Source organism: Amphibalanus amphitrite, unplaced genomic scaffold (assembly GCF_019059575.1).
Source record: "Amphibalanus amphitrite isolate SeventyFive unplaced genomic scaffold, NRLGWU_Aamphi_draft 000031F_arrow, whole genome shotgun sequence".
NCBI classification, from domain to species: domain Eukaryota; kingdom Metazoa; phylum Arthropoda; class Thecostraca; order Balanomorpha; family Balanidae; genus Amphibalanus; species Amphibalanus amphitrite.
Genome location: NW_024881527.1, coordinates 246,067 through 271,714, shown reverse-complemented (window position 1 = coordinate 271,714; position 25,648 = coordinate 246,067). Strand labels below are relative to the sequence as shown.

Genomic DNA, 25,648 nt, shown 5'->3' with positions numbered 1-25,648 from the left:
TACCGTCGTCGATCGATGGGGCAGGGCGCGGCGGCGCGCAGAGGGCGCTGCGGTGGCCGCCGGCGTCGTGACGCCACCACAGACAGCTGGTCGGAGGCGGGTCACTGGCGGCCGAGCGGCACCGGCTGGCACGGACGCTGTGTGCTGACATTGGGTGACACGGGGGACGGACACGAGCACATGTAACAGATGGTACTAAAGGGAAGTGATGAACGCTGCCCTGAGTTCAGGCGATACCGGGTGGTTACCAAGTCCGAGTGACAGCGGTAGGTATCCCGTATCAGATGACCCCGATATAGCCTCCAGGTGACACGAGCACCACATAGTATCGGTGGGGCCGCAGATAGGACCGGCTGCAAGGTCATGGGATGATACTGAATGAGCACTGTGTACATATGCCGACTCGTGTATCACTAGGAGTTGCATCATTAGTGTTGAGCTGTGACAGGCATTTGCGAGACAAAGCTCTGCTGCGCTGTATGTATGTGAGGGAAACTTTCATTGCAAAGGATCAGTCTCAGTTGAAAGTTTCCAAGTCCTCCGCTCATCGATTGAGAATGACTCAAGCAGCGCCAAGTTTTTCAATTCGTTCGTGTCAGCCTGTGTGGACAAATGGAACCTCTGTGTAAATTGTCACGGCTGGGCGTCTCCGGTCTCGGGCTGTGATGGACGAGACCGCTAATGGGACAGCCGCGGAGCGCCGGCCTCGGTCTGACTCGGAACAGTGCACCGGCCGTTCTGAACCAATTCACATCGCTGCACGCTTTACTTTGAAATAAATCTGACTAATATACGATCCCAGATCCTTTCTGAATCGAATGCAACCGATCAACGATGCAGCGAACCGAATCGGGCCATTGGCGGTTGCACCACGAATCGGGCACGAATCAGGCCGGGCCGGACGCATCAGAGGTTCAGAGGGGCCTTCTGAACCAACTCAGACGGATTTTTTATCAGCTCTGAAGCAACTCATAGCAATGTTTCCGTTTCTCTGAATCTTTTGCTGCAACGTCGGACGCCTTTGGCCCTCTGACGTCTCGGTTTGCGACTTCTGGCTTCCTGTCACTGACCCCGACCAACGACCTCTTAAAGGGACCCTCCCACCTTCAAAAAAGTTAATGAATTGGCATGAAAGTGATGTCGCTAGGTTCAGAAAGAGCGAAAACGAATATCTACCAAATTTTATCGAAAAATATTCACCGGTTTTCAATATATTAGACTTTTACTTTTCTTTACTTTTTGGGATATCCGCTGTTCCTAGCGACTTTATTTGAAAGTGCGGCATTTGTTGCGCGCAAAGCAGCCTATACCACCGCGTGCTACCAAACGTGTTGGTAAAATATTTAACGGACGTTCGAAAGCCTGATGACGTCATCAGATTCCCGTAATGGTTAAGAGATAGGGACCACGCTGGTCCCACCCTGCAAGTAAAGGGAAGAAATTTCTTGAACACCATAAAGCTGCGGGGGTTGCGACCAGGATAAATGGTGGTTTCTGAGCCTGGCCGCGAACTTGGCTATCTCAACTCAAAACTAATGTTAACCCTCGCCGGACCTATTGGTTTTCTACATACGCGCCGGCCGAGGGGGGGGGGGCGGGTACGACCCCCCCCTCGCCGTTTCGCCCCTGGTGGAGCTAGCGCGTCGCGGAAAAAACGAGCGTGTGCGCCGTTACGAGACGCAGAGATTGGTACCCGATTTTAAGGTCCTGGGTCAACCGGTGACCTCTGAGGTCAGGTCAAGTGCCCCAAGGTACGGTTCAGTTTTTGGTGAATAACTTCGCAAAAAACGGCCGCAGAGCGCCGATTTTGGCAGCATCGTGTTCGTTTCGCTCAGGCGCGTCGAATGATATACTTTTTGTCCGGGTCAGGTCAACTTGGGGTGTTGACCTCAGGTCAAGGTCAGGTCAGCACCCCCAGGTCACGAAGTTGGTCGAAAGAGGTCATGTCGCATATCATTCGATTCGGCAGGCCTTTCTGAGTCCATTGGTGGCTTTCCCGACTCGCTAGCTCAATTTGATCAAGAGTTATTGACGAAAAACTAATATGACCTTGATGACGTCATAAATGACGTCACGAAAGGTCAACATTGCAAAAGTGACGCATCTAACCTTGCAAGGAGTGCATCAAATCACGATTCTGTGTGCTTGAGATAGTTGGAGATCGTTCCCGGCGCCAGAATAGCAGTTTTCATTTTTCCCCATTGACTTATAATGGTGAGGTCACGAAAATAACCTGACCTCATATGACCTTTAGGAAAAATCCGAGATATACAAGTTGTGGGACTCATAATGGATACTAGATCCTGCAAGTTTCATTTCCCTGTGACATCTCCTCTGGCAGTGAGGGCGTTGCGAAGTTGCGACATCTGAAGACCGTGCAGAGGTTCACTTATGACGTCATAGGTCAGTGACCTGACCTGACAAAAAAATGCGGTTGGTGTCAAAAGATCCGGCTTGGATCAAAGGTCAGGTATGCCAAGTTTCAGCTCTCTATCGCCAGCGTGTTCGGAGCTATCGCGAAAAAACCCTATGGGGGGGGCGGCACCCGCCCCCCCCCCTCGGCCGGCGAGGGTTAAGGTGGGAGGGTCCCTTTAAGTCTCGACGGCAGCCAGTGACATTCAGCGGAACTGTTCGCGTCACCCCCCGGAGCAGTGTTATAGCCTTGGATATAGCACCTTCTTCCCATTATGGCTGCTGACTGGTGACCTTTATCGAAGAGCCAAACATCCTTTTTCGTCTTCCACACCATTCTTTGGCGTCCTTCGTGTGCTGACACATTTCCTTCTTTACATTTTTACATTCCCGAAACGTCCGTCACTCGTCCTCGGTTTGTAAGTATTTTTCCGTCAGCTCATATTTCACAGTCATATTCTCTGGTAATGGCCTTTTTGCTCGGTTCTTCCCCTGCCGTTCCACTCTCTCCCCTCCATGGCAGATTCTGTCCATGGCTTTTGTACGGACGCCCATGGCTGAGCCCCGCTCAATCCGTGGTGCCTTTATGGACCTGCCTGAAACAGCGGGGTGGCATGCAAATGCAGCGTTTGTCTAGTCACGGCTCCGTAAATACTGACCGTATACGGGCAGCACCGGGCGCACTGGCAACTCCGTGGTGGAGCCGACCTTAGCATGGGCTGACTTGGCTTTGGTATTTTACGGCTATGCTAATGAAATGTATGGTTGATATTTACGGTGCTCGTGTCATGGGATATTGTGTTATCGAGCAGCCAGACTATCATAGATAAAAGTAAATTTTCGGACTTGATCTATCAAGATGGCTGGCCTGAGATGTATTGGTACCTATATTACATTACCTACTGCCAGACTTGTAAACGACTCAAATTTTTTTTTAGTCGATTCTTTGTTTGAGTTTGGAAATTTGAATCGATTCATCAAACGACTCATGATGTTAAATTTAATTGATTCGAATCAACTCATGACTCATCAAGTTCCTCGATGAAATGATTCCAATCAACTCATGACTCGAGCAACTAGCCAACGGAATGATTCGAATCAACTCATGACTTACACATTTTGATGAATCGATTCAAATCAACTCATGACTCACACGACATTGTTATTGAACTTATTTCATTCAACCCATGACTCACTATATAGGCATTTGTTGATTATTTGACTCAAAGCTATGATAAAATGAATATGCCGCATACCACAATTGTATTCCTTTACATTCCGCTCCTTTACATTATTCTGAAGATTCTATGATGTCATAAAATAAGTTTCTTTTTAAACTTCTATTTCATGGAAAAATGTGCATTTTGTGGTTTATTGGCAGTTGAGCATCGCAATTTTGCGGTTTATAGGTGAGTTTATTTATATCATAGCATAGCCTATAGGTAGTTTATAGGCTATAGGTAGTTTGGGCGTATTTGACTCTATAGACGCCCAAACTCTTATGCTGTTGATTGATTATTGGGACCAAATTGGGACTGGGAGAAGGGGAGGCAGCCGCAGGTGTCAATTCTGACTTCTGACATGTAAAATGTAGGTAGGGGAGAGGCGGGAGAATTGGGACTTATTTCTCAGGCCATGTTCATTGAGGTATTATTTGGCAAGTATCGTAGCCAAGCTGCTTTGCGCAGCGCCAATAAATGGTCCACCATTTCTCTGCATTATGCCATCATAAAATAGCGAGCCTGTGCAATGATGTAGCTATATGTGGACAAAAACAAAAACACTCATTTTCAGGAGAATAGGGACACATGCAAGGAGACAAGGGACAGACACGAAGCTGAATTGGGACATATAAAAATCGGGTATTGGGATGACTCTATCTCGAATTATTTGTCGTGTCTATGTTTATAGGCAATCATTTGATACATTGGAACTTATCTTCACACTATCTGTTTCGTTAAATGCCGGGATTGTCTTTCACGATTACGATGTTCCCATAAAATGCACATTTTCCTACCAGAATAAGACTTTCTGGTCTTCGCTTTGATGTATTTGTGGTAAAGGGTGCAGCTGCAACCCCTTCCAAAACACGAAGGTAAAAACACATATTTTTGCACCACTTTACCGTTTTTACCATTTGGTGTCCCTATTCTCCCACAACACCGCCATAACAAATCACGCATTTTTTTGTCATTTATCAGTTACAGAGCGTGTTCATACAAACTAGCAATCGCATAAGGACGGTGTTAATCTAACATCGTGACATGTTGGAAGAAAGATAGTTTGTCATATGCAATGCACAGACAACTCAGAATAGCACTCGAAAAAACAAGTTTTTTGGTGCTCAGCCAGCACAGCCCAAACGACGCCCACAAAAGGGTTGCTGAGGCTTCCCATCGTTGCATGACACATAGAATCAAAAGGTAAAGGCAATAATCGTGCAAGGATGCTGTGCATTTTTTAGATATTGGCGTGTCCCTATTCTCCTGCGTCCCAATTCTCCCGCCTCTCCCCTACCTAGGTAGTGTAGCAGGCACTTGGTTTGGTAAGACTAAGTACCTACCAACTGCCAAATGCTTTTGGCTCATTAGGCGCCTGTGCCTGAGCCTCTGAGGCTCTTGTAAGTCTGAAATATGGAGTTAAGTGATGGCTAAAGCTGAGGGGTTGATCTAGCATTGATTATTAGGGTGTTGATGGTGACTTGTAAACGACTCAAATTTTTTTTGAGTCGATTCTTTGTTTGAGTCTGAAAATTTGAATCGATTCATCAAATGACTCATGATGTTAAATTTATTTGATTCGAATCAACTCATGACTCATCAAGTTCCTCGATGAAGTGATTCGAATCAACTCATGACTCATCGAAAAACGGTTTGATTCTGAGTCGATTCACGAATCAACTCAGAGTCGTTTACAAGTCTGCCTACTGCTCTGTAAAGCAAATAAGATTTGTCACTATCTACTGAGAACCCACTGATTGTTTTGTTTTATTATGTCGTGGAGCTAGATATCATTTATTTTCCGATTATAGTTTATGAGATACAGACGAATGAATATTTACCAATTTAGATAGGGGAGAGCGGGGAGAGTTGTATCATGTCCAAGTTGTATCAGGGCGAATGGTGCCAAACTTATCCAATAGATAGCGCTCGTGACACGACCAGCCGACGAGGTTTCCGGGCGCCATCTTTCCCTGTTCTGTCGTGTGGCTGGGTGGACGCGTCTCGAGTTGACAGCCGATTTTATGTTTTTTTAATGTCATTCTAAAAAAAATGAGTTGCAAGAAAATGTGTGTTTTGGGCATTTAGATGTGCACGAATTTGAAAGATCTCCGTAGCCATGGTGAGGGTAGGTTCTAAGGCTGCGTGAGTGAAAATGGATTTCTCCAGCTGTCCGCTGTTTTTGAGCACGAGGATGTTTTTTTCCAAGATGGCGGCGAGGTACATGTTGTATCAGAACCGGGTGGGGTATGTTGTAACATGTATGTATGTATGGGTATGTTGCTTTTGATCGCGAAAGCTAAGCCCTGTCTCGCGTTTGTAGGTAGCTAGTCAATACTCGTTCCATTTCGGCACAATGTGTTGGCTTCTTTGCTCTTAACGGGCCACTTTTGCATCTAGTCTGTTAATGTTTCGTTCGTTTCGATGTTTCGTTCGGATTGCATTGACCTAAGCTTGGTCTAATAAAAGTGAAGCCTTTGAGCATATACATTGTATTAATACCATTTAACCCGCGAGTTGCTGGGGGGGGGGGCGTTAAACGCCCCCACTTTTTTCGCCGGGCCATAGCATAAAAACGGCGAAACGGCGCGCCAAATTTTGGGTACCTGTAAGGAATTGATTGAAATTTATTGTGACAAAGCTTAAAAAAAATCGGTCGGAAAATTTTTGAGGTATCGAGGTTTTAGTGACGTCATGATTTCTGAGTTTTCGACCAAAAACGGCATATGTTCAAAAAATCATATAAAATCACAGAATAGACATACAGACATGCCGTAAACGCCATTAGACTGCCAATACCATGAACAATCAAATGGCTATCTTCGATTATTGATTATCGTTCCGCATTTTCCAAAATCTTGAACTGAATCTTGGCAATTTCTCGTGACTACTTCACGACCATGATACATGCATTTCTTAAATTGAACTTTTTGAGCCAAACAAGTACACATATGATAAAATGAATGTCACCATCGTGTTCTACGCCCCAAAATACCCATAAAACATGTGTCACAGGCTGCGAATATCAGTTTTGATTTTCGAGGATATGTGCCTACCGGGTTGACCTGACCTTGACCCTGACCTATGCTTGACTGACCCCTACATGGCGCTGACACTCTTGTAGGCCTTATATGATGGATTGTGCACCGTTTTGACAGAGTTTATGACGAGAGGCGCCCATTGCGAAGTCCTGAAGTCCATGCTACTGAAAGCCCGATTTCAGGTGTTTGACCTGACCTTGACCCGACCTGTGACCTCAAAATTCAACTTTAAAGTACTCATCTGAAGCGTCTCGTCGCGTTCTTTCGTTTGCCGCCTCGTGCGTTTCGCTGCGCCTATTGGTTCTCGAGTTATCGGCTGGGGGCGTTTAACGCCCCCCCCCCCCCAGCAAACGGTGGGTGGCGAAATACCCCAGCAACTGCCGGGTCAATGTTGCTGTTATGTTCAAAACCAGTAGCAAGCACACTCCCTGAAACGTGAAATACCCAGTGATACAAATTACCCCACCATGTGATACAACTCACCCAAGCCATGGGGCAAGTTGTATCAAAAACATTGTTCTATTCGGCAGACCGTAGCAGAAAAACTGGTAGAGGTAGCGGAAAAGTCACTTTGCACAAAAAAGCAGAAGAATCAAGGAAGGAGATAGTATGGAAATAATGAGTTTATCACGGATAGTTACGAGGTTATGGGTCTCGGAGTAAAAACTGATACAACCCACCCCACTCTCCCCTATCACAGAAATGACTGTCGCTGCCATCAGGATGTGTTTGCTGTTTTTGCCACAATTCACTTCCAAGCTGTGTTTTCCTTGAGTAACTATCCCTAGCAAGAACACGGGCGAAACCCAGCCGTGTCCATCTCCATGGCTCTGGAAATGTCAGGAACAAAATCGCCTGGTCACTGTAGGTTTTCTCAAGAGTGGGAAATTTCTCAACAGTATGGTTTTGAAGGCTTGAACGTTGGAACACTTTAGTTGGACCTCTTGGAAATTACATCAGAGTAAAACAAAATGCACCATCTTATCTATTGTACTGCTTTTCTCCACTATCGCTCATTATTTCGTGACATTCAATGCGTTAGAAGAATCGCATGGTCACTAGTGACAGCTGAGTTGTGGCCACTGGCTGGTATACTGCACCGCGCGACACACGGGTACTGCGGTACAGTCTACCTTCCAGAGCCACAGCGGCGGCTGCTTCGGGACCAGAGCCGACCTGTATCCCGCAGGTTTTGTGTTCCTATTAGTTCGTCTCACAGAGCCGATGATGAATTCAAACTCGAACCGTATTGCTGGTTCTGTGGTTAGGCTGGCTATTCGGTAAGGACGAACATGCGTGCTGATGAGACTCCTTGTCACTTAATGGTCGAAGCGAGAATCTCGATAACGCCGCTATAAAACGTATTCTTGTCATAACGTATAAGTTATAACATGCCTGTTCATAACAATTGTCATTAATTATGATATTGACACGCTTCTGGTGGGTTTCGGGCCTTTAAGTGTTGTTCTTCAATCAACTTACAGCGATTCGCTGAAATGCCTAGATCAGTTGCATTTTAACGACTATTCTGTAATCTTACTTTCATCAGATCAGAATCTCTTCAAATTTACTGAAGCGAGTCTCAATTGGAGTTCAATAGACCGAACTTCTCTTAACTTCGCAATCGAGCCAAGGAATGCACGGCACAGGGTCTGAAGTTTCTTGACAGATGCAAAAAAGTCGATGGGATGAACTATCTTTCTACAAGCTGGTGAAATATGTTACTCAGCTTAGGGCTACACCGTGTAGAAATATGCTTGAGAATTACAACTCACCAGTTGCATTTAATTTGGAAATTGCGACATTGGCTGTCAAGACAACGCTGATGCAGCAATTTAATTTTCGGGAGCTGAAGTGCTGCTTGTCTGTCTTTTGACGCAGACAGACTGTAATAAGACGTTTAGGTACTATGGTTTCAGACTTCTCCCATAGTTTGACTTTCCTATCTTCCTATTCGCAGGAAGGGATGTCTGGCAAATGCTGATGGCGTGTTCAGGTGACCTATTTACTGTCTGTTCTTGTTGCAAGCATAACAGCAAAAAGTTAATTCCGTCGCTGGATCGATGGAACAAGCTATGCTTTTTGTAAGGAACTAACCACGAAGAGTTAGCGTGGTACTTGCTTTGAAATTATTATGGCTTAAGAGGATATTGCGATGAAACTTTGCAGCATACGGCAATTATTCTGCTTCTTCCCTATGTCATAGAAATGGAGGACTTTCTATTTATAGTCTTTGCGTGCTGGCAGCCAGTGACGCTAACCAAATGATGCATGCCGCCATCACGGATTCAGTGAGCCATCGCCACCGGGCGCCGGGCCGACTGTTGCATCCCGGCGGTCTTCTCCCCCGGGGTATCGTAAAGGTCGCGTTTCTCGGGGCGGTGGCTCCGGTGACCTCTGTGCGGCCACTGCAGAGCGGCGGTGGCGGCGGCGGCGGCGGAGGCGCTCCCCGCTCCAGCCGGCGGCTCCAGGCGGCCCATATCGATCGCACCGACACGGCACCGGCGCGCGCTGCACTGGGCCCACAGCCGGCGCGACGCAGCATCGACCAGCACGCGCCGCCGACCGGCACGCGGCCCGCGCCCCGGTGACTCTGTGCACGGGATGCGGCGGACAGACCGCCTCTGAGAACCACCATGTTACCAGGTGAGTGTGACCCCTGACCCGACCCTGACCCGGCCCGGCGTCCCCCCAATCCGGCGGCGGCGGCTGGAGCTGCGGCGGCGGCGGCGGCGGGGGCCGTTTCGATCGGTCAGTCGGGGCGGCCCCTGGCGGCGGCTGGCGCGGCGCCGCCCGGGGAGGGGCCGCCACTGGCGTGCCGCCGCCCCGCCCGCCCGCCGCCGTCGCCGCTCGTCTTTGTGGCCCGCCGCCGGCCGGCCGAGCAGTCCGCCATGCTGCGCTGTTTCGACTGTAACGCCACGGCGGCGGACGCCGTCCAGCTGGTCCAGGACGGTGAGTCTGCTCTGCCGTCCCCTTCACTGCCGGTCAGTGCCCTCCGCTCCTCTCGCGACTGTCTGCCCGGAGAGGCCTGCCCCGCCCCGCCCCACCTGGTCAGTCTGGGCTTCTACAGTCCGTTTGTCGCCCCCCGTTTGTCGCCCCCCGTCTCTGCTACCACCCACCCGACCGACAGTTATGACGCTGTGCCCGACTGTCCCCTGGCTGTGTTGTCCCCTCTTCCGGGTACCCCAGCGTCGTAACGACCGCGCCCCGGCGCCGACCCCTCTCCGTCCCTCCCTCCTCGGCCACCGTATGTCGATATTTCGTGGCACGCTATGCTTTAATGATGTGTTGGTTTCATTCAGGGTAGAGTTGAAAGAATGATCAGCGTTCTGGATTGTTTACAAATGTATCTGCTCGCTGCTATCGCTGTAGTCTGCTATAAAGTTGTTACTGATTTTAACAGACCGATCAATGTGAAACCCGTTACCGCCTGCCGGCCGCTGTCAATCACAGGGTGTGGCAGCAGTCTGTTTTGGTGCAGCACTGATTCTGTGTTTGACATCATACAACCATTGATTGTTAGGCACGCCCTGCGCCATCAATGCTGTGCACTGACATGACCTGTTTTCTGTGCCGTTTCATTGCAGGCTCGTGGATGGGGCCCACCCCGTCCAGGGCGGCCGACACACAGGAGCCAGTCACCACCCAGAAAAGGTGCGCGCCGTCCCCCCTATCGATTTTGTATTACGGTCTGGAGCGGTGTCGGTGGTTCGACCGCCCGGTCGGGTCGGGTCGGTCGGTCGGACGTCGGTTAGTCAACTCACAGGTGACCAGTATGGTATGGACGGGTACGGCAGTGACCTGAGTCACCCGGGGGCCATACGCACAGTGAGTCATGCCGGCCACAGCTGCCGGGTCGGGGTAGTAAGTAACGTAACTGCAACGGCAAGGACCCGCAGTGGGGACATATGCAACGATTAAACGAGGCTGCAAGTCAAGATCAAGGTCTAAGATCTGCATTGGGGCACATAAGGCTCTAGATGAAACGGTTTCACTGCACTATTAAAGTTAGCGTGGCGACGATTCATCTGGGGAATGCTAACTACTCGCATCAAATTTGTAATGCCACTGCATGTTTATTGCACTTCGGTGAAATGCCGTTCCCGGAATCACTGTTGTGTTTTAATCAGCGTCTCCCGGCGCCTTTATTCACCAGGTTCAGTAAAAACGCTATGCATGTCTATAAATATTGCCTTTTATGGTAGACATGATCAACGTTTCGTTGCCGCAACGGCAATAACTGACGAGAACCTGCAATAACTGACGAGAACCCCAAAGGTTAGGCAAGGTTTTAACCAGTGACGAAGTCATGTGGGATTAAAGGGGCCATTCATAGCTCTACCTCAAGCTTGGGATCAGCAATAGTTTGCAATCGGTACAGACCCGATACGCACTTTTTTTTGCGTTTGGTGGAAAATACATAAGCTTTGGCCTCTATTGAGGATTTTCACCAAATCACATTTTGGTGAGTGCGAAAATACCCTTGAGGTCTGGTAGTTGGTACAAAGTTGACTTTTTCGAATTGTATTCAACGTGGCTTGGTGCGATACTTTTTCTTACCAATTTTGCTCTATGTGGCTGCTAACTTGCAAGGTTTTATATCTTCTTTCAACAGACGATCTTTCAACCTCTGCCTGGTCGCGAGGGCGGTCTCATCAGTCTGATCGTAGCCCTGTTCTCAGCGAGAGCCGCCGGAAGCCGTTCCACTTGGTTTGACAATGTTTCCGCAGAGAGCGAGTCGGCGCGATCAGTCTGTCGGTCGTTAGGGCACATTAGACGCACCACGTCGGCACAATGGGCGGCCCTTTCTCAGCGCTGGAACGCTGAGTGAAGTGGGAGCCGGCAGCGGCTCGTCAGAACTCCCAGAGGTGGTTCTGCCCTAATTACCCGACTGGAATCTGATCTAGCCCACTATGCCTTACCGGTGACAGGTTTATGGGGCCCTTGAAGCCGTTAGTTGAAGGTAGAATGTCCTTCCTTTTGCAAGGTCATGAGTCGACTGCCAGAAGGGTCAACATAGGGCTTCTGTTCAGAAGAGACACGTTTGGCTGTTGCAACATCGCCAGTGGAAACGGTAAAAAGGCGTTTTGTTTCAGCAGATGTTGATTTCAAAGTCACTGATTCCTACCAATTTTATCCATTTTTATCGGTTCATTGATTAGTCTTTTATCAGTCTTTTCGGGAACATTCGTAATTTCATTACCTTGCTAATGCGGAAATTGGGATTGAGCTCAGGGTTTCAGAGTAAATTGCATAGTGCTGACGGTACGACGTACATGCTTATGTAATGCGTACTTATTCGAAGCTCACCAGCAGCAGTGAAGCGAGTAATTCATCAGTACATGAATATTTCACATAGTCGTTTTACCTCTGGCTGGTTCCATGAGGCTGTTGTTCCTTCGCGTCGTGAGGACCGCATCAGAGGGTTATTGTGTGTTGATTGTGTCGCTGTCTGGAGACGTCGCCTGCTGCCTATACTCTCCGCCGGCGCTGTGTCGAGCGCGGGTCGCGTGCCGGCAGACACAACCAATCATTGTCCCCGGTATCGAACCTCGATAACGGAGAGAGCCCAGCCAACTAACACGGAGAGCACGCAGGCACAGACACACAGGCAGAGTCTCATACATGGAAGGCAGACAGACCGACAGACAGACCCCAGACATGGACATAAAACAGACATGAATGCTTGCTGCATGCAGTTGCGGAAGAGCAGACACAATGTGGCTCCAAACGCTTAGGTACTAAGATGTAAGGAGATAATTGTTATTGATGATATAACCTGGCTTGTTAGCTGCCTAACATTCACTCACCCGTTTGGACGATGTATCACCCATGCTCTATCAGGTGATCCGCCCATTGCCTCTACCGAATCACCGATAACTAACCTGTGTTCTCATACCGCCAGGTCGGCGCTCAACACGGAATACAAGCTCAAGTTCCGGCCGTTCTCCGACTACACGTATGTCGACGGCCACTTCACGGGCGCGAGGGACGCCACGGATGGTGGCGGGGAGGCGGACCGGTCCTCCGCGGCCGCCGGGGCTGCTGGCGCGCCGCCCACCCCCTGGTACGAGGAGGTGGTCGAGCTGCGCAGAAAGGCCTCCAGCTATAAGGTGCGTCGGGGGGGGGGGGGGGGGGGGTGAATGAGCCTGTGTGTGGGGCAGAGGGAGGGGAAGGGAAAGGCCGTTTGACCACTTTGGTGAATCAGAGCGGTCGATCATGGCGGCGTTGGTTTACGTAGCACATTGTAATGTTATCATTCGTGGTAATTCTGGCAGAATGAGAGTAGCATGTTCATTGTCCACAAGTGCCTGCATATAATGGGCGTAGGCACAAAGCGGAGGGGGATGAGCAGAGGAATTGTGGTCTCCTTGCCCCGGCAAAAGGTTACCTTTTCAACCTTTAAAGCTTCAATGATAAAACTAAAACTTTTACCTGCTCATGAAAGCCAGAGGAGCGTTAGCCGTTAAGCTAAATGAATCAGTTAAGTAAATCAATGACGAGGCTGCCAATGCTTCAAAGCAGCATAAAGGGCTAAAGGGGAAGAGACAAGTGTGAACAAAAGGTGATCAAGCAGCATAAGTGACATATCGGCTTCCTCCCTATCGTGACGCCCCTTCATCCGTGTAACGAATATTCAGTGTTCTTGGGCTAAATTGTACTCATGTGAACAAGTTTGCACTGTTGTGGTTTTCTACCTGAATTGCTTTATGATTCTGACAAAGAAGGATCTTTATGTAATATGTCGGGTCCCTGTCATGATGGTGAATAATTGACATTAGGTATGCCACTCCTACTGCCCCGTCGACGCTCCCCGGGCTGTCCAGTTTCATGAATTTGGCTGTAACCTGCCCCGACATCTCAGCGTCCCATGTTCTTCCCAGGTGGCCTATCTTAGACAACTCGCTAACTTTTCTGATGACCTGCCAGGTCTCAGATTTACCTGCTCCATCCGAGGTGCGGGACAATCCCCGCCCCTCCAGACCCACGTGGGGCTCTCCCGTGGACAGCTCCTAACCATCCCAGACAGTCCCGCGGCGTCCGACAGACCCCGCCCGGCAACCACTGGCCACAGCCGGAGCGGCCGGCCGGTCGGACGGTCGATATTGCCGTCTGTGACCGGCCGACAGCCCGACCTGACCGGGACGAGACAGCACCGCTCGCTTGGTGGTTCACGGCAGTGTCGGTCCTGATGCGCGGCTTGGTCTCAGACGAAATCGACGCCGCCCCGCGCGGAGGCGTCGTTTAGAGGGGGTTCTTTTGAGTGGATCGGGTTGGCGGCGCCTGTGTGAAGGTCAAATAGCCCGGGAGGAGAGAGAGAGTTCTGAGAAAGGCTTGACTTGATATGCCGCTGCCGCAGTTACAGTTTGAAATGTCGGGTGTGATGCCTATTACCCGGTGGGCCTACTACATCGGACATTAGGACGTAGGAGTGACCTTTGGTCGCACATGGCATCGAAATAACTGCCTGTTGATATGAAACTCAGACTACCCAAAAGGCCCGTTTCTGGTTACTTTATGGTACAAACTAGAAAATATCAACGGAAAAGTAGAGGAAATTTAACTCGAGCCATAAAAGGTGCATCTCTAAGATCAGCAGAGCCAGAATCCTGGACGAACGACTGAAGTAAGTGTGGTTCGTGCCCAGTTACCTATAGCGTTGACCCAAATGGTTGCTGTTAGCTAGTGTTGAAAGCTTCGCTGACCCATGCACCCATAACGTTTTCTTTAGAGCCAGTGCGCAAGAAGTGTGTATCACTCTTTTTTCAGCATCAGTAAATGACATTCATGTCTTAACAATCATGCAATGTCCTCATCCATGGCTCGCACGAGCAGGCAGTCAGCACATGATTGTAGGTCCCTATGCTGTGCTGCCACACCCGCACGGAAGGGTCTTTTCAGTCTCTGCTCATAGATAACGCTAGTAGTGAGCGCCTGAAGTTAGGCTGCGCCGCACGGCTGGGTGTTTTCAATCTGTGTGCATAGATGGCGCTAGTAGTGAGCGCCTGAAGTTAGGCTGCGCCGCACGGCTGGGTGTTTTCAATCTGTGTGGATAGATGGCGCTAGTAGTGAGCGCCTGAAGTGAGGCTGTGCCGCACGGCTGGGTGTTTTCAATATTTGTCCATAGATGACGCTAGTAGGAAGCCCCTGAAGTTAGGCTGCGCCGCACGGCTGGGTCTTTTCAGTCTGTGTCCTCGGGTGGCGCTAGTAGTGAGCGCCTGTAGGTCGACTATCCGGCAAAGCTGGGTCTTTTCAATATCTGTCCATAGATGGCACTGGTGGTAGTCGCCTGAAGGTAGACTGTGCCGCATACTCCCGAACATAACATCGCTGCCCCTAAATGACTCTTTCGGTCGACGGGCGGAGCTCGTACTCCAGGATTCGGGATCACGCAGCATGAATTAAAGATTCACGGTCTGCTGAGCAATATCGTTAGGATAAAGAAGCGTGGTGTCGCCATTTTCCGAGTACACGGGTAAAACAGTGCACCGATGCTCGCTAACAGATAGGCCGACTACCGAGAACTTCCAGCTCATCCTGCAGCCGGCCCGTTTTGTTCTTTGTTCGCTTATCTAACTGTCATGCTCAGGTCCTATTACTTGAGCCAGCTCTAACTTCTGCGTGTTTCCGCTCCCGACAGGTCCGAGGATGGGGCAAGGAGATGGCGCAGCCTCACATGGCCCACCTGTACGACAAAGAAGAGGACTCTGGTCACTTGGCCGAACGAAAAATAATCTCAGCACTCTACCTGGAGACGCTCAAACCTGGGTCAGTGAGTCAGTCAAATTTAGGAGGGTTTCGTTGCAGAAAGGGAATTCCGTGGTACATTACGATTATTTTGTTTTGAGCACCACTACCCATCGGTAACATTCAAATCGTGCCCCAACATGTTCACGGATTTATCCAGCCTCATGACTCGTGAAAAGCGGCTTTTCGTGACTGGCGTGGCGAGCCATCTTTATCGTGAGGCGGTGAGGCTACTCATTTGGTTGCGTGATTGTAGCTGTTCGTGCTGTTTTTTTTTTTCGTTTTGTCATGCTGAAGGTTGTTAATGCCTACGGGTCCGCCATCATGATGAGGTCATGACCCAGGACGGTCATTATTGAACCGAAAGGCCACGCTGACCGGTCCAAGCCAGTAGCCTGACTGTTTCGTTGGTCAGTTTGTTATGCTTTATTTTTTAGTCCGTTTGCCGCTTGAAGGCGTGCTGCCGGTGTCCCTGTCTGCAAGCCTCACTATCTATGTCTACCTGTGCCCCAGGATGACCTGTCATTTCTTGTTTTGTCTGAGCGATGTTTGTCAAAGCCACCTGGCTGGCTATCCGGCTCGTTCAACCTGTAGGTAATACTAAGTAGGTAATAATAAGTAGGTAATACTTGTCGGAAAAATTGACCATTAGTCTGTGGGCCTATCTGTCTGTCTGACCTGCCATCTCACATACGAGTATGACGGGTTTGCATGGTGTGACAGGTTTGTCCGAGAGGGGCGGGGCCTCAGCCCGGTTACCGCCTGTCTATCCTGTCTGCCCCACTATCTGTCTGTCAGTCTGTCTCAAACGGTTGAATTGGTCGCAGGTTTGTCTGGGAGGAGCGGGGCCGCAGCCCGGTCACTACCTGTCTCTGTTTGTCTGTCTGTCTGTCTGTCTGTCTGTCTGTCTATCTCTGTCTGATATGGTTGTGTTCTTCCCAGCTTTGTCCGGGAGGAGCGGGGCCGCAGCCCGGTCACTACCGGGGGCGCCTCTGTCCGACAACAGTCCCATCCGCCGCCCAGCAGCAGAAAGTCGCCAGGGGCAGCCAAGGTAAGTCATACACACCCTATGCACCACTCAGTATACCGACTGGATGTGTGGGATTTGAGTTTGTCGTGAAGCCCGTTTTAGCATTCCAAAGTGTTCTGAGACCAGACTGAGGGCGACTAAAGCTAACATGAATTCATTAATGTTTCATGAAGTTTGACATTCTTCATGGACACAATGCACGCCTATTTACATAACTTTGGCCATGATTTATCTCCCGGACCCCATCGATTGTGCCTAAGTAGTCAGTGTGAACGTGGTGCCACCAGCTTCGTTTTCTACCAGCGCCGGGGAGGCTGGTGGCGGCCGGTCTGAATACTAACACTCTTTCCCTCTCCCGCTAGATGGCGTTAAAACTGCACGCGGTGGAGGGCAGCAAGCGACCCCACAGCGCACAGCCCTCCACCGATCGGCACACGGGTGAGTCTGCCGTCCTGTCACCGTGACTCTCAGACGTGTCTGATTATTGACTCAGCAGCGGCTGCTGAGTCAACACATGGATGGGTCAGGGTGAGCGCGCCAGGACAGGGAGGCCATGAGCTCAGAGCTGGTCCACCGAGACCCACAGACGGCTCTGAGCTGAGCCGCCCCCTCACTGCCGCCAACGGCCGTCCCGAGATAGCTGTCATCAGGGAATGAGATCAAAAGCTGTCAGAAAGTTGACGCCTTGCATTCAAAGGAGCGGCATGGCCGCATGAAAGCCGTTGGGGAATTTGTTCCTGAGCTCCTGGAGTTTTCCCAATCTTAGGGTGAGACTCGATTCGGCCACAAATGATATGATTGGGTTTGGGCTGTCTAGACGGCTCTTACAAAGATACACCTCCAGCATTGATTGATTTCCGAAGCTGTTACCCGAATAAAACATCGTCCAAAGGGTTTCTTAAAAATGTCATTTCTGGGCTGAGTAAACGTTCCCTGCCTAAGTCATGGCCACTAACATGCGAACTCTCTAAATGTACCCATCGGAATGTTACGAAATGTAAACCATCGTTCCTCAAACTCCGGCACTGGTTGAAGGATCATAAACACCGAATGGTCGCGACTGACACCCGGCGCTACATACGGTTGGTTTGGCTCGTAAAACATTTATGATGTTCGACCCTTCGGGTGCGCTTGCCATGGCGCAGAGGCGCCAGCTTGCCGGCTGTGTTGCTGATATACAAAACAGACGCCGTCGTGCCTCAGTGAGCCGACAACAGCCCCTCGATGGCTTCCAAGGGCAATTCGGCTCCCCTTCACGCGACAGGCCGGCCTTCGATTAGCGCTCCGCATTGATCGTGGTAGGATTGGATCGGCCCCAAGATATGACGGCCGATGGAAATATATGATCGACCTGCAGGCCATAGGAAGCGCAGGAAACTGGAAATTGTTTGGAAGTTGGCGTCATGAATACCTATCGTGAAAGATGTGAAGTCAAGTAGTTAAGAAGCTGGTGTTAGGGTTCAGTGGGCTGTACTCCCGCTAACCTTTCTGAATACCTGAGTAGGCTAAATTGATCCATCTCTGGCCATCTGAAGCTCCCTGTGGCGTAACTTGACGAGACACTGACTGACGCGACATTAACGCGCTGCCAGAGCCTAATTAACAAACGTCGGTGCTGGGCCAAAACATGACGTAACAAATACCCGGCGTGATAACTTCCGGCGCACCTCAGATATCTGACGTCACATTCCGCTCGGAGACGGGCGGCCACAGGCGGGCGGCGGTCGGCGCTGGGTCGGCCGGTGCCTCCGGGCAGGGGTCGGGCGGCTGGCCGGTAGTGAGCGGGGGTCCAGGGCTGGTGGACAAACACAAGGTGACAGCGCCAGGGCAGTCGGCCACGGTCCGTCCTGGTGATGGGAGACAGCGCAGCTGACCCCTCCCCACGCCGGCGGCGCAGTGGCCCGCTGACACGGCACTAGCACAGCGTCGCCGCCGATGGGGGCGGGTCGGCGGCGTCGGAGGCCGCCGCTGCAGTGGGCTGGCGGCCGGCCAACCGGCGCCCCGCCCCGGCCGTCCGTCCTGTAATCTGTCGGACGGCCTGTTTTGCCGTCCGTCTGCCGCCCATCAGTGGCGGGGCACGGCCCGACAGACCCCCGTCTGAAACTGCCCGCCCCCGACCCCCGCCTGCGGCTCCCACCGAGCCAGGCATCAATCAATGGTCGGAGAATCTGAGCGGGCGGGGTCGCAGGCCTGACCTGGAAATAGTCGAGTGATTCCGCTGTGTTCATTCAGTTTTTTTTTCGTCGGTTGGTTAATGGGTCAATCAAAAGGCATGATTTTTTTTCGCTTGTCTATAGACATGGCTTGATTATTCATCGGACACGGTCTGGCTCATCCCATCTGCGCTCCAGATGACGTTATTTGTCCGCTGCTCGACCCCGTGTGGTAGCCGCCTCTCTCTCCCTTTCCTTCCCTCGGCTAGAGCGCGCTTCTGTCCACTCTGCCCCACTCTGACTGGACCCTCTGCCCCCAGGTGACGTGGTCGATCGCCCCAAGGGTCGCACTCCGGCCACGCCGCGGACGCCCACCTCTCGACCGGATGGTGTGCCATCGGCGGCGGCCAAGCCGCGCAAACGGCCCACCGAGCGGCCGCCCAGCGTCGACAAGGCAGAGAAGGCCGCGGCGGCGGCAGCTCGGCCCCCGGCAACCCGACCTCCCCCGGCGGCGGCGGCGGCGGCGCGGCCGGAGAAAAAGGTGGACCGGCCCAGCCGCCCGCCGCCGGACAAGCCAGAGAAGAAGGCAGAGAAGACACCGCGGCCAGCCACGGCCAAGACGGAGCGGTCGAGCCGCCCGCCGCCGGCCGCCGCGGCCCCCTCCGGCACCCCGGACTCGGCCAGTGGGAAGGGTATCCGCGGCGGCACCCCACGCTCGCGCTCCGCCCACCGGCTGGCCGCCAAGGCCAAGAGCCCCACCAAGGCGGAGAGGCCGCTGTCGACGGCTATGACCGCCAGCGCGCCGGCCGGCTCGGCAGAGGAGGCCGTTAAAACAACTCCCGAGCAGGACGGACGCGTTGATGAAGAGAAGAAGCCTGCTGCTGAGGCGGCAGAGACGGCGGCGCCGCCTGTCTCTCAGCCGCCGGCCGCGCCCGCCGCTGTGGAGAGCGCCGTCCCGCAGGTGGACACCGCTCCGCCGACCGACGCTGCTCCCGAGGAGCAGACCAAGTCGGCCTCGGAGGAGGTGGTGCGCAGCGTGCCCGAGCCCACCCGCGTCAAATCGCCCGAGGGCATGGCGCCGATCAAGTCGCCCGAGCCGGTCAACTGGACAGTTCCGTTGGACACGGGCAAAACGTTCACCGTGACGCAAAACGTCATGGGAGGTGGGTATTGATCGACCTTGAGCACTCAGCGTGGCGCGGTGCGCTGTACGGTCGGTATGCAACGTCAGCGCAATGTGCACTAACGGCTAGCGCGCAGTGCCAATTGAGGTAGGTGGTTTTCCGCCGAGCCGTGCAACGGAGGGGCAGCCACAAATCTACGCAGCATTCTTAGTTGCATGCACTGTAAAATATCGCTCAAAGTATCTCACAGGGAAAACGTGACATCATGAACAAAGGAAGGCACGCTAGCAAGAACTTTGCGAGTGTTAGGATAAATGATAACAATAACACGTCAAATGTATATTTAAACACACTGTGTGTTTAAATATACATTTGACGTGTTATTGTTATCATTTATCCTAACTGTTATGGATATTCTACATTTGCGAGTGTTCGTTATTGTCCACAATGAACAGAGCAATGCCTGCTATTACTGTTGAAGGATATTTGCTGACACGCCAATGGCAGTCGCACACTTCATATTCGGAGGCCAGTAGTTCGGCTCATTACGAACCAATCCCAGCTAGTCCGCGTACACATGGCCAATCGGTACACTGGGATTCACGTCATATCACACAGCGAACTAGCTCACCGCGCGCCAGGGCGGGCGTGGCCTCTAATCCCGGCTCAGGCGTGGGACGGGCGGCGCCCCGGAGCCGCGCGCAGTGGGCACGCACGCAACCACTCAGGGGGGCGAACATTGAACAATGCACCCGTCCTCTGCTGTAATATGCACGCCAGTTGTACCGCCATGTCGGGGCATGTCGAGCTGACGTGGCTACATTTTTCAGCGGAGAATTCGCGGCGGAGCCACATCGTTTGGCTGCGGCTGGCCGGGATTTGGGTCGTAGATTATCACACACTGGTGGGTGAGATATGACCCTAGAGAGCAGCTCTATGGGCTATAAATGACCCGGGATGCCACGCCCGCGCGGTCGGCCCCGGGATGGCGCAGCTATTATGGGCGGCGGCGCCATCCCGGCCTTAATGAAAGCGCTCGGTAACCGCCGCCGGCCGGGCGCCCCTCGGGCGTTTGCCGCGGGCGGTGTGTCGCTGAGCCTCGGCCGTGCATTGTGAGCAGTACGGTACCAACGCCGTTCCACCAGGCAGTAAACAGAGCTCGCCGGCCGGCCGGCCAGGGGCGGAGCTCCGGTATTGACCGGCGCCCCGGCGGCAGCAGCCCGGCCAAGTTCACCCGCTCACCGCCGGCCCCGCCGGCCCACGGAGCTGCCTGCCGGTCGGCCGTCACCCGAGGGCAGACGGTGAGCTCCGTGAGGCTTCCAGACGGCCGGGGTCACGACCCCCTCCCCCGCGGGAGCGGCGGCCGACCGGCACGTCTGAACCGGCGCGTGATGAAACTGGGGCCGCCGGCTGCAGCACTGCTGGCACGGAGCCACAGGCACAGTCGCCGGGCGAGCGACCGCAGTTCCTCCGGCACCTGCCGCCGCGGTGCACGAGTTAAATCACCCAGCTGACCTCACCATGAGCCGGGCCGAAAATACACAGCACTCTGGAAAAGTACCAGACTATACTTCCCACTTACGCGGCTCTCCTCACACCACGACCCGTCTGTCGCCGTCCCCGGCACATTGAATACGCGGTTGCTAGGCGACGGCCATATCACACGTCCTGGCACGGCTGCCTGTGACGTGCAGCTGATATTCAAAATAGCGCCGCCCGGCCGGCTAGGGACCACAGGCCACTGGGCAGCCGGGCGGTGGTCGAGACTGCCAACACGGACCTGACGACGCCGCTCCATACCGACTGCCCACGACTACGGCACGCAGCTGACGCCCCGCCCCTCCCCCCTCCCACAGGTCACGGCAGCCCGATGTCGTCACGGGCCGACAGCCTGCGCTCGCCCACGGAGGACGCGGTCCGGTCGCCGCTGGCCCGCGGCGTCACGGACGTCTCGCACCTCCGTAACGGCGAGCCAGCGCCTCCTCCCGTCGAGAGTCCGCTCACCAACGACCTGCCGGCGACCAACGGACGCGGGGAGACCAACCACGAGCCGGATGAGGAGCTCATGAGCGGCTCGTTCCACGCCGATGTGGGGTACGGAGGGGACGTCAGGAAGGCGCCGCAGGACCCCATGAGCGCCTCGATGGCCGGCGAGGATCTCAAACGCTCGCTGATGGCCGAGGACCCGATGGCTAGGTCCATGACCGGCGAGGATTTAGAGCGTTCGCTGCACGACCCCATGGCTATGTCCATGACGGGAGAGGACCTGAAGGGGCCGCAGCATGACCCAATGACCGCGTCCATGACCGGTGATGATCTGAAGCGGTCGCTGCATGACCCCATGACAAGTTCGATGACCGGGGACGAGCTGCAGCGCTCGTTCCATGCCGACGAGCCGACCAGCGACGCGGCCGTGACTGGGTCGTTCCGGGCGCAGCCGCCGCCGCCACCGGTGCCCGCGCCGCGGCCGACGCTCGCCCCCGCGCAGCGCGTGCTGGACGACCCGCTGATGGCGGCGGCGACGTTCAGCCGTCCGGCCGAGCCGCCGACGTTCTCCGAGCGGCCGGCGGCCAGCAGTCTGTTCAGCTCCGGCTCGGCCGGGCCGCCGCGCTTCTCTCACGAGCTGTTCGGCTCGTCCGGCCGGCCGGCCGAACAGAAGCCGGACACCACCGAGAAACCGCTCTACCGCGTTATTTAACCGCCGCCCGGCCGCCACGTCGTGTGCTTTCATTTCCGTGTAGTCCACCGCGCAGCCGGCGAGCCAGGCCCGGCGGCGGCGCGGCCCCGCTAGTCATTGCCGGCCGGCCGGGCGCGCCCACCCCGCCCTGCTGGGGGCGGCGCGGCCGGCCGGCGCGCGCCGCAGGTCACTCCAGTCCCGGTACTCTGCTTCTACTGTCCGCTCCGTGAGAAAATACTCCGCTTCCCATAGTGGTGTTGCAGGGCTGCATACCAGCGAAACTGTACGATGTGTAAAATAAACATTTCCAGAAACGGTTCAGCCTATAATTGACTCCGCCCAGCCAATTGTACCGTGTGACGAATGAAACACTCGATGCTTATATCACCGGTCTAAAGCTGTTTTATTAACGTTAATTGTTAATAATCCCGACTCATGAGTACCGCATTATTTACAACAAAACAATCACTAAAATAATCACGTACTTGAGAGAGGGAATGAAAGCGTTGTGATCCGGTGCTACCATGATCAGCACTCGACGTTTTGTCTGCAATAACTTAAACAGAACACCTCCTTGGCAGGACAGTTAGTACACAAGAATTTCAAAAACATAGCACATGACCTGGCACAAAATCAACCCGACTTGAACAGTAGGATAGCGACTTGTCCCAAGTAGAAGTAGATGAAGTGCTTGGTCTCGTGCGTCACGTAGCTGCCGAAATTCCGTCCCACGATGCAGTGCCACGTGGGGTTGTACTTCTTGTCGAACTCCTTCTTGATGAAGGCCGCGATATCCTGCGGGAACGCATTCACAGCACTCAGGCTCCATCCTCAACACGCCTCTAAACTCGAGCCTGGCAGCTGCAGCAGCGCGGCTTGTCACCCTGCACATTCTTGGCGTTACAGACCCACCCATTCACCGGCCGGCATGGCAGAGCCATTCGCCGCCCCGCGGTCCGATAAACAGTGCACCGGACAAATATACACAGGTGGGACTGAGCTCGGCGCTGGGGCCCTGCACTCCGCCCCCCGGCGTACCAACCGGTGTGTGACTCAGCGGTGTCCGCACCCTGCCTTCCCCCCCCCCCCCTACCCACCCCACCCCAGCACAGAAGGGTCGCCCCCCGATCACAGGAGCCCACAGTGCATATGGGAAGGTAAAATGTTGAAAGGACGGGTCGGATTATAGCTTGCAAGGTACATGTGTAATCAGAGCTGTAATCGATAGTACGGATACCATAGAAGAGTCACCCTGCTGCCATTTCTGCAAATTCAGTTTCAAGTCTTATGAAAGCGATAGTAACGATATCACACCACGACGCCAGCGTGAATGACCCTACTTCAAACGAGCGTCGTCATTTCGCAATCGCAGAACATCTCACCTTCTCGATGTTGTACTTCTCGAGGGCCTGTGTGGCGCAGTCGACCGCGTCCTGCTGCATCTCCTCCGACATGTCGGCATTCTTGATCACGGCCTTCCGGTCGGTCATGGTGACGTCACTGCTGCCAACAGACGGGGGGTGATGGAGGACCGGCCGCCGGCAGCACTCGGGGACAGATCGGGGCCTCTACTGAATAATGCAGGACTGGAAACGTAATGGTTATCTGATGAATGTGAGCAATATCCTATAAAATCTGAAGAACACAGGGTTTGGACATTGAAGCCAAAGCCAATATGATCCATGCAGCTTCAAATGAACACGTAACAAGATGTTATATAATTTTGGTGACATGATATTGGTAAAACCATCTTAGCTTATGATCCACTTAATGTTAAAAATGTTTGATGACACCTAGTTTATCCCACTATGTGGACAAAACCATTCTTGTCTCCCAGAATACTGTATGTATCCTACCAGGTAGTTCACCTTACATTCAGACAATCTAATGTCCAAAATTAAACATTCTTTTACTTCAGATCCTGTCAAGATCCTAACATGAAATTGCACTTGATCAATTGGTGTTGAAAATGGTGTTAGGCCCTCAAGGAAGTGGTCTAGAGAACTCCTCAACAAGTGATTAATGTAGCTTGGGTAAATCAGGTCATGTGTAACATTTTGAATATATGTTACCATGGAAACGGGATGGTGAAAACAGGGCACTGGAGGACATTACAGTCACATGACTATTACAAACTTCTCCATATAATGCCTTCCACAACATGATTATTACGTGCTCATTTCGAGAGCCTTGCTCAAATCAGGCACCGTTTACACTGTCCATCCCATGGAAGCATAATGCCAATATGCAGTAGCGTCAAGTGACAGATTGTGGTGAAAGCCGAGCCCAGTCTACATTCTAGGTAGTAGGTATAGGTATTTGCCCTCCAGGTAAAATCTTACTTCATCATTTTCTTTGACTGAAGCACCTGTATCTTGTGCCACAAGGTACAGTTACAAAATAATGGGCACACCAACTTAATTTACACATTTTATACATAAAAAACCAAAATCTTACTAAAAGCAACCAAACATCAATACATCAATCATGAAATGATAAACCCAGCATAATGCAACTTGAAACAAGTCCCATGTCCAGTCCACACTCCGCTTAGGTTGTGAAGATAGCTCCTTGGGTAAAAAATCATGGCAAACTCATCCAAAAGATAGCAAACATCAAATGACTTGAACTTTGTGGCAAATTCATTAGGTATGTTACACAATATCTTCAACCCCGACAAAGCACTTTTAGATCGAGATTCTTTCAGAAGCTGATGGCAGACAGAAGCGAAATGTCTTACCTTGCTTGGTGGATCGAAGAAATGAAACAAATCCAAGGAATTCAACCCCCCTACAGGTCCCAAACGCCTCAAATACGAACACGATCAAACCGCCTCAAACACGTGAAGAACACCGCCTCCCAGCGGAAAGCGCAAGTCGGAGAGCGCACTTTGGAAGGATTGTGGAGCCCAAGTGGAGCTGGTAGTAACAGTCGACAATAACTTAATGCTTAAGCTATAATGGCAGTTCTGATGAATTTGTACGTATTTTATGATCAGAAATTTGTTGAAAATTGAAAAGAAATAAGTTGAATTGAAATTCCTGAAGAAACGTTGAAATTACAAAAAAAAATGAAATAAATTATTCTACTTTCCATTCCTATCCTTTGAAACCATAGTGCACCATCAAAACATGCCCAACGATCCTGCCTTCTGATTGGTCGAATCCAGGAAGGTTCTACGGAAGTTTCTGACCGATCAATCTGGCGCGAGCGAATGTCGCGGGGAGGGGAAGTGGGACTGGG

At 52.3% G+C, this 25,648-nt stretch overlaps 2 protein-coding genes across 3 annotated transcripts; one reads left to right on the top strand and one right to left on the bottom strand.

Annotated features, from left to right (window-relative positions):
- The first annotated feature begins 9,564 nt into the window (after window positions 1–9,564).
- Window positions 9,565–22,721, top strand: LOC122367261 (neurofilament heavy polypeptide-like). The gene is made up of 8 exons (XM_043340214.1): window positions 9,565–9,625; window positions 10,261–10,327; window positions 12,579–12,786; window positions 15,315–15,442; window positions 16,364–16,472; window positions 16,814–16,889; window positions 18,925–19,767; window positions 21,585–22,721. Exons 1-8 carry the CDS (start codon window positions 9,565–9,567, stop codon window positions 22,424–22,426), a joined length of 2,334 nt encoding a protein of 777 aa, XP_043196149.1. The 3' UTR covers window positions 22,427–22,721.
- A 63-nt stretch (window positions 22,722–22,784) lies between these two features.
- Window positions 22,785–25,306, bottom strand: LOC122368165 (dynein light chain 2, cytoplasmic). 2 transcript variants are annotated; one of them, XM_043341866.1, is made up of 3 exons: window positions 25,146–25,306; window positions 23,788–23,908; window positions 22,785–23,200 (listed from the first exon to the last, which is right to left on the bottom strand). In XM_043341866.1, exons 2-3 carry the CDS (start codon window positions 23,893–23,895, stop codon window positions 23,039–23,041), a joined length of 270 nt encoding a protein of 89 aa, XP_043197801.1. In that variant the 5' UTR covers window positions 23,896–23,908; window positions 25,146–25,306; the 3' UTR covers window positions 22,785–23,038. The 2 variants fall into 2 exon arrangements, with proteins under 2 accessions (XP_043197801.1, XP_043197792.1); XM_043341857.1 differs by having other exon boundaries at window positions 23,788–23,905.
- Window positions 25,307–25,648: the final 342 nt, after the last annotated feature.

Excerpts from the sequence above, each read along its gene's own strand:
- LOC122367261 (XM_043340214.1), top strand. The coding sequence starts at position 9,565 with ATGCTGCGCTGTTTCGACTGTAACGCCACGGCGGCGGACGCCGTCCAG. Across the intron at positions 10,328-12,578 it reads CCAGTCACCACCCAGAAAAG|GTCGGCGCTCAACACGGAAT; the intron begins GTGCGCGCCGTC and ends TCATACCGCCAG. Across the intron at positions 16,473-16,813 it reads AGTCGCCAGGGGCAGCCAAG|ATGGCGTTAAAACTGCACGC; the intron begins GTAAGTCATACA and ends CTCTCCCGCTAG.
- LOC122368165 (XM_043341866.1), bottom strand. The coding sequence starts at position 23,895 with ATGACCGACCGGAAGGCCGTGATCAAGAATGCCGACATGTCGGAGGAG. Across the intron at positions 23,201-23,787 it reads AGAAGTACAACATCGAGAAG|GATATCGCGGCCTTCATCAA; the intron begins GTGAGATGTTCT and ends GCGTTCCCGCAG.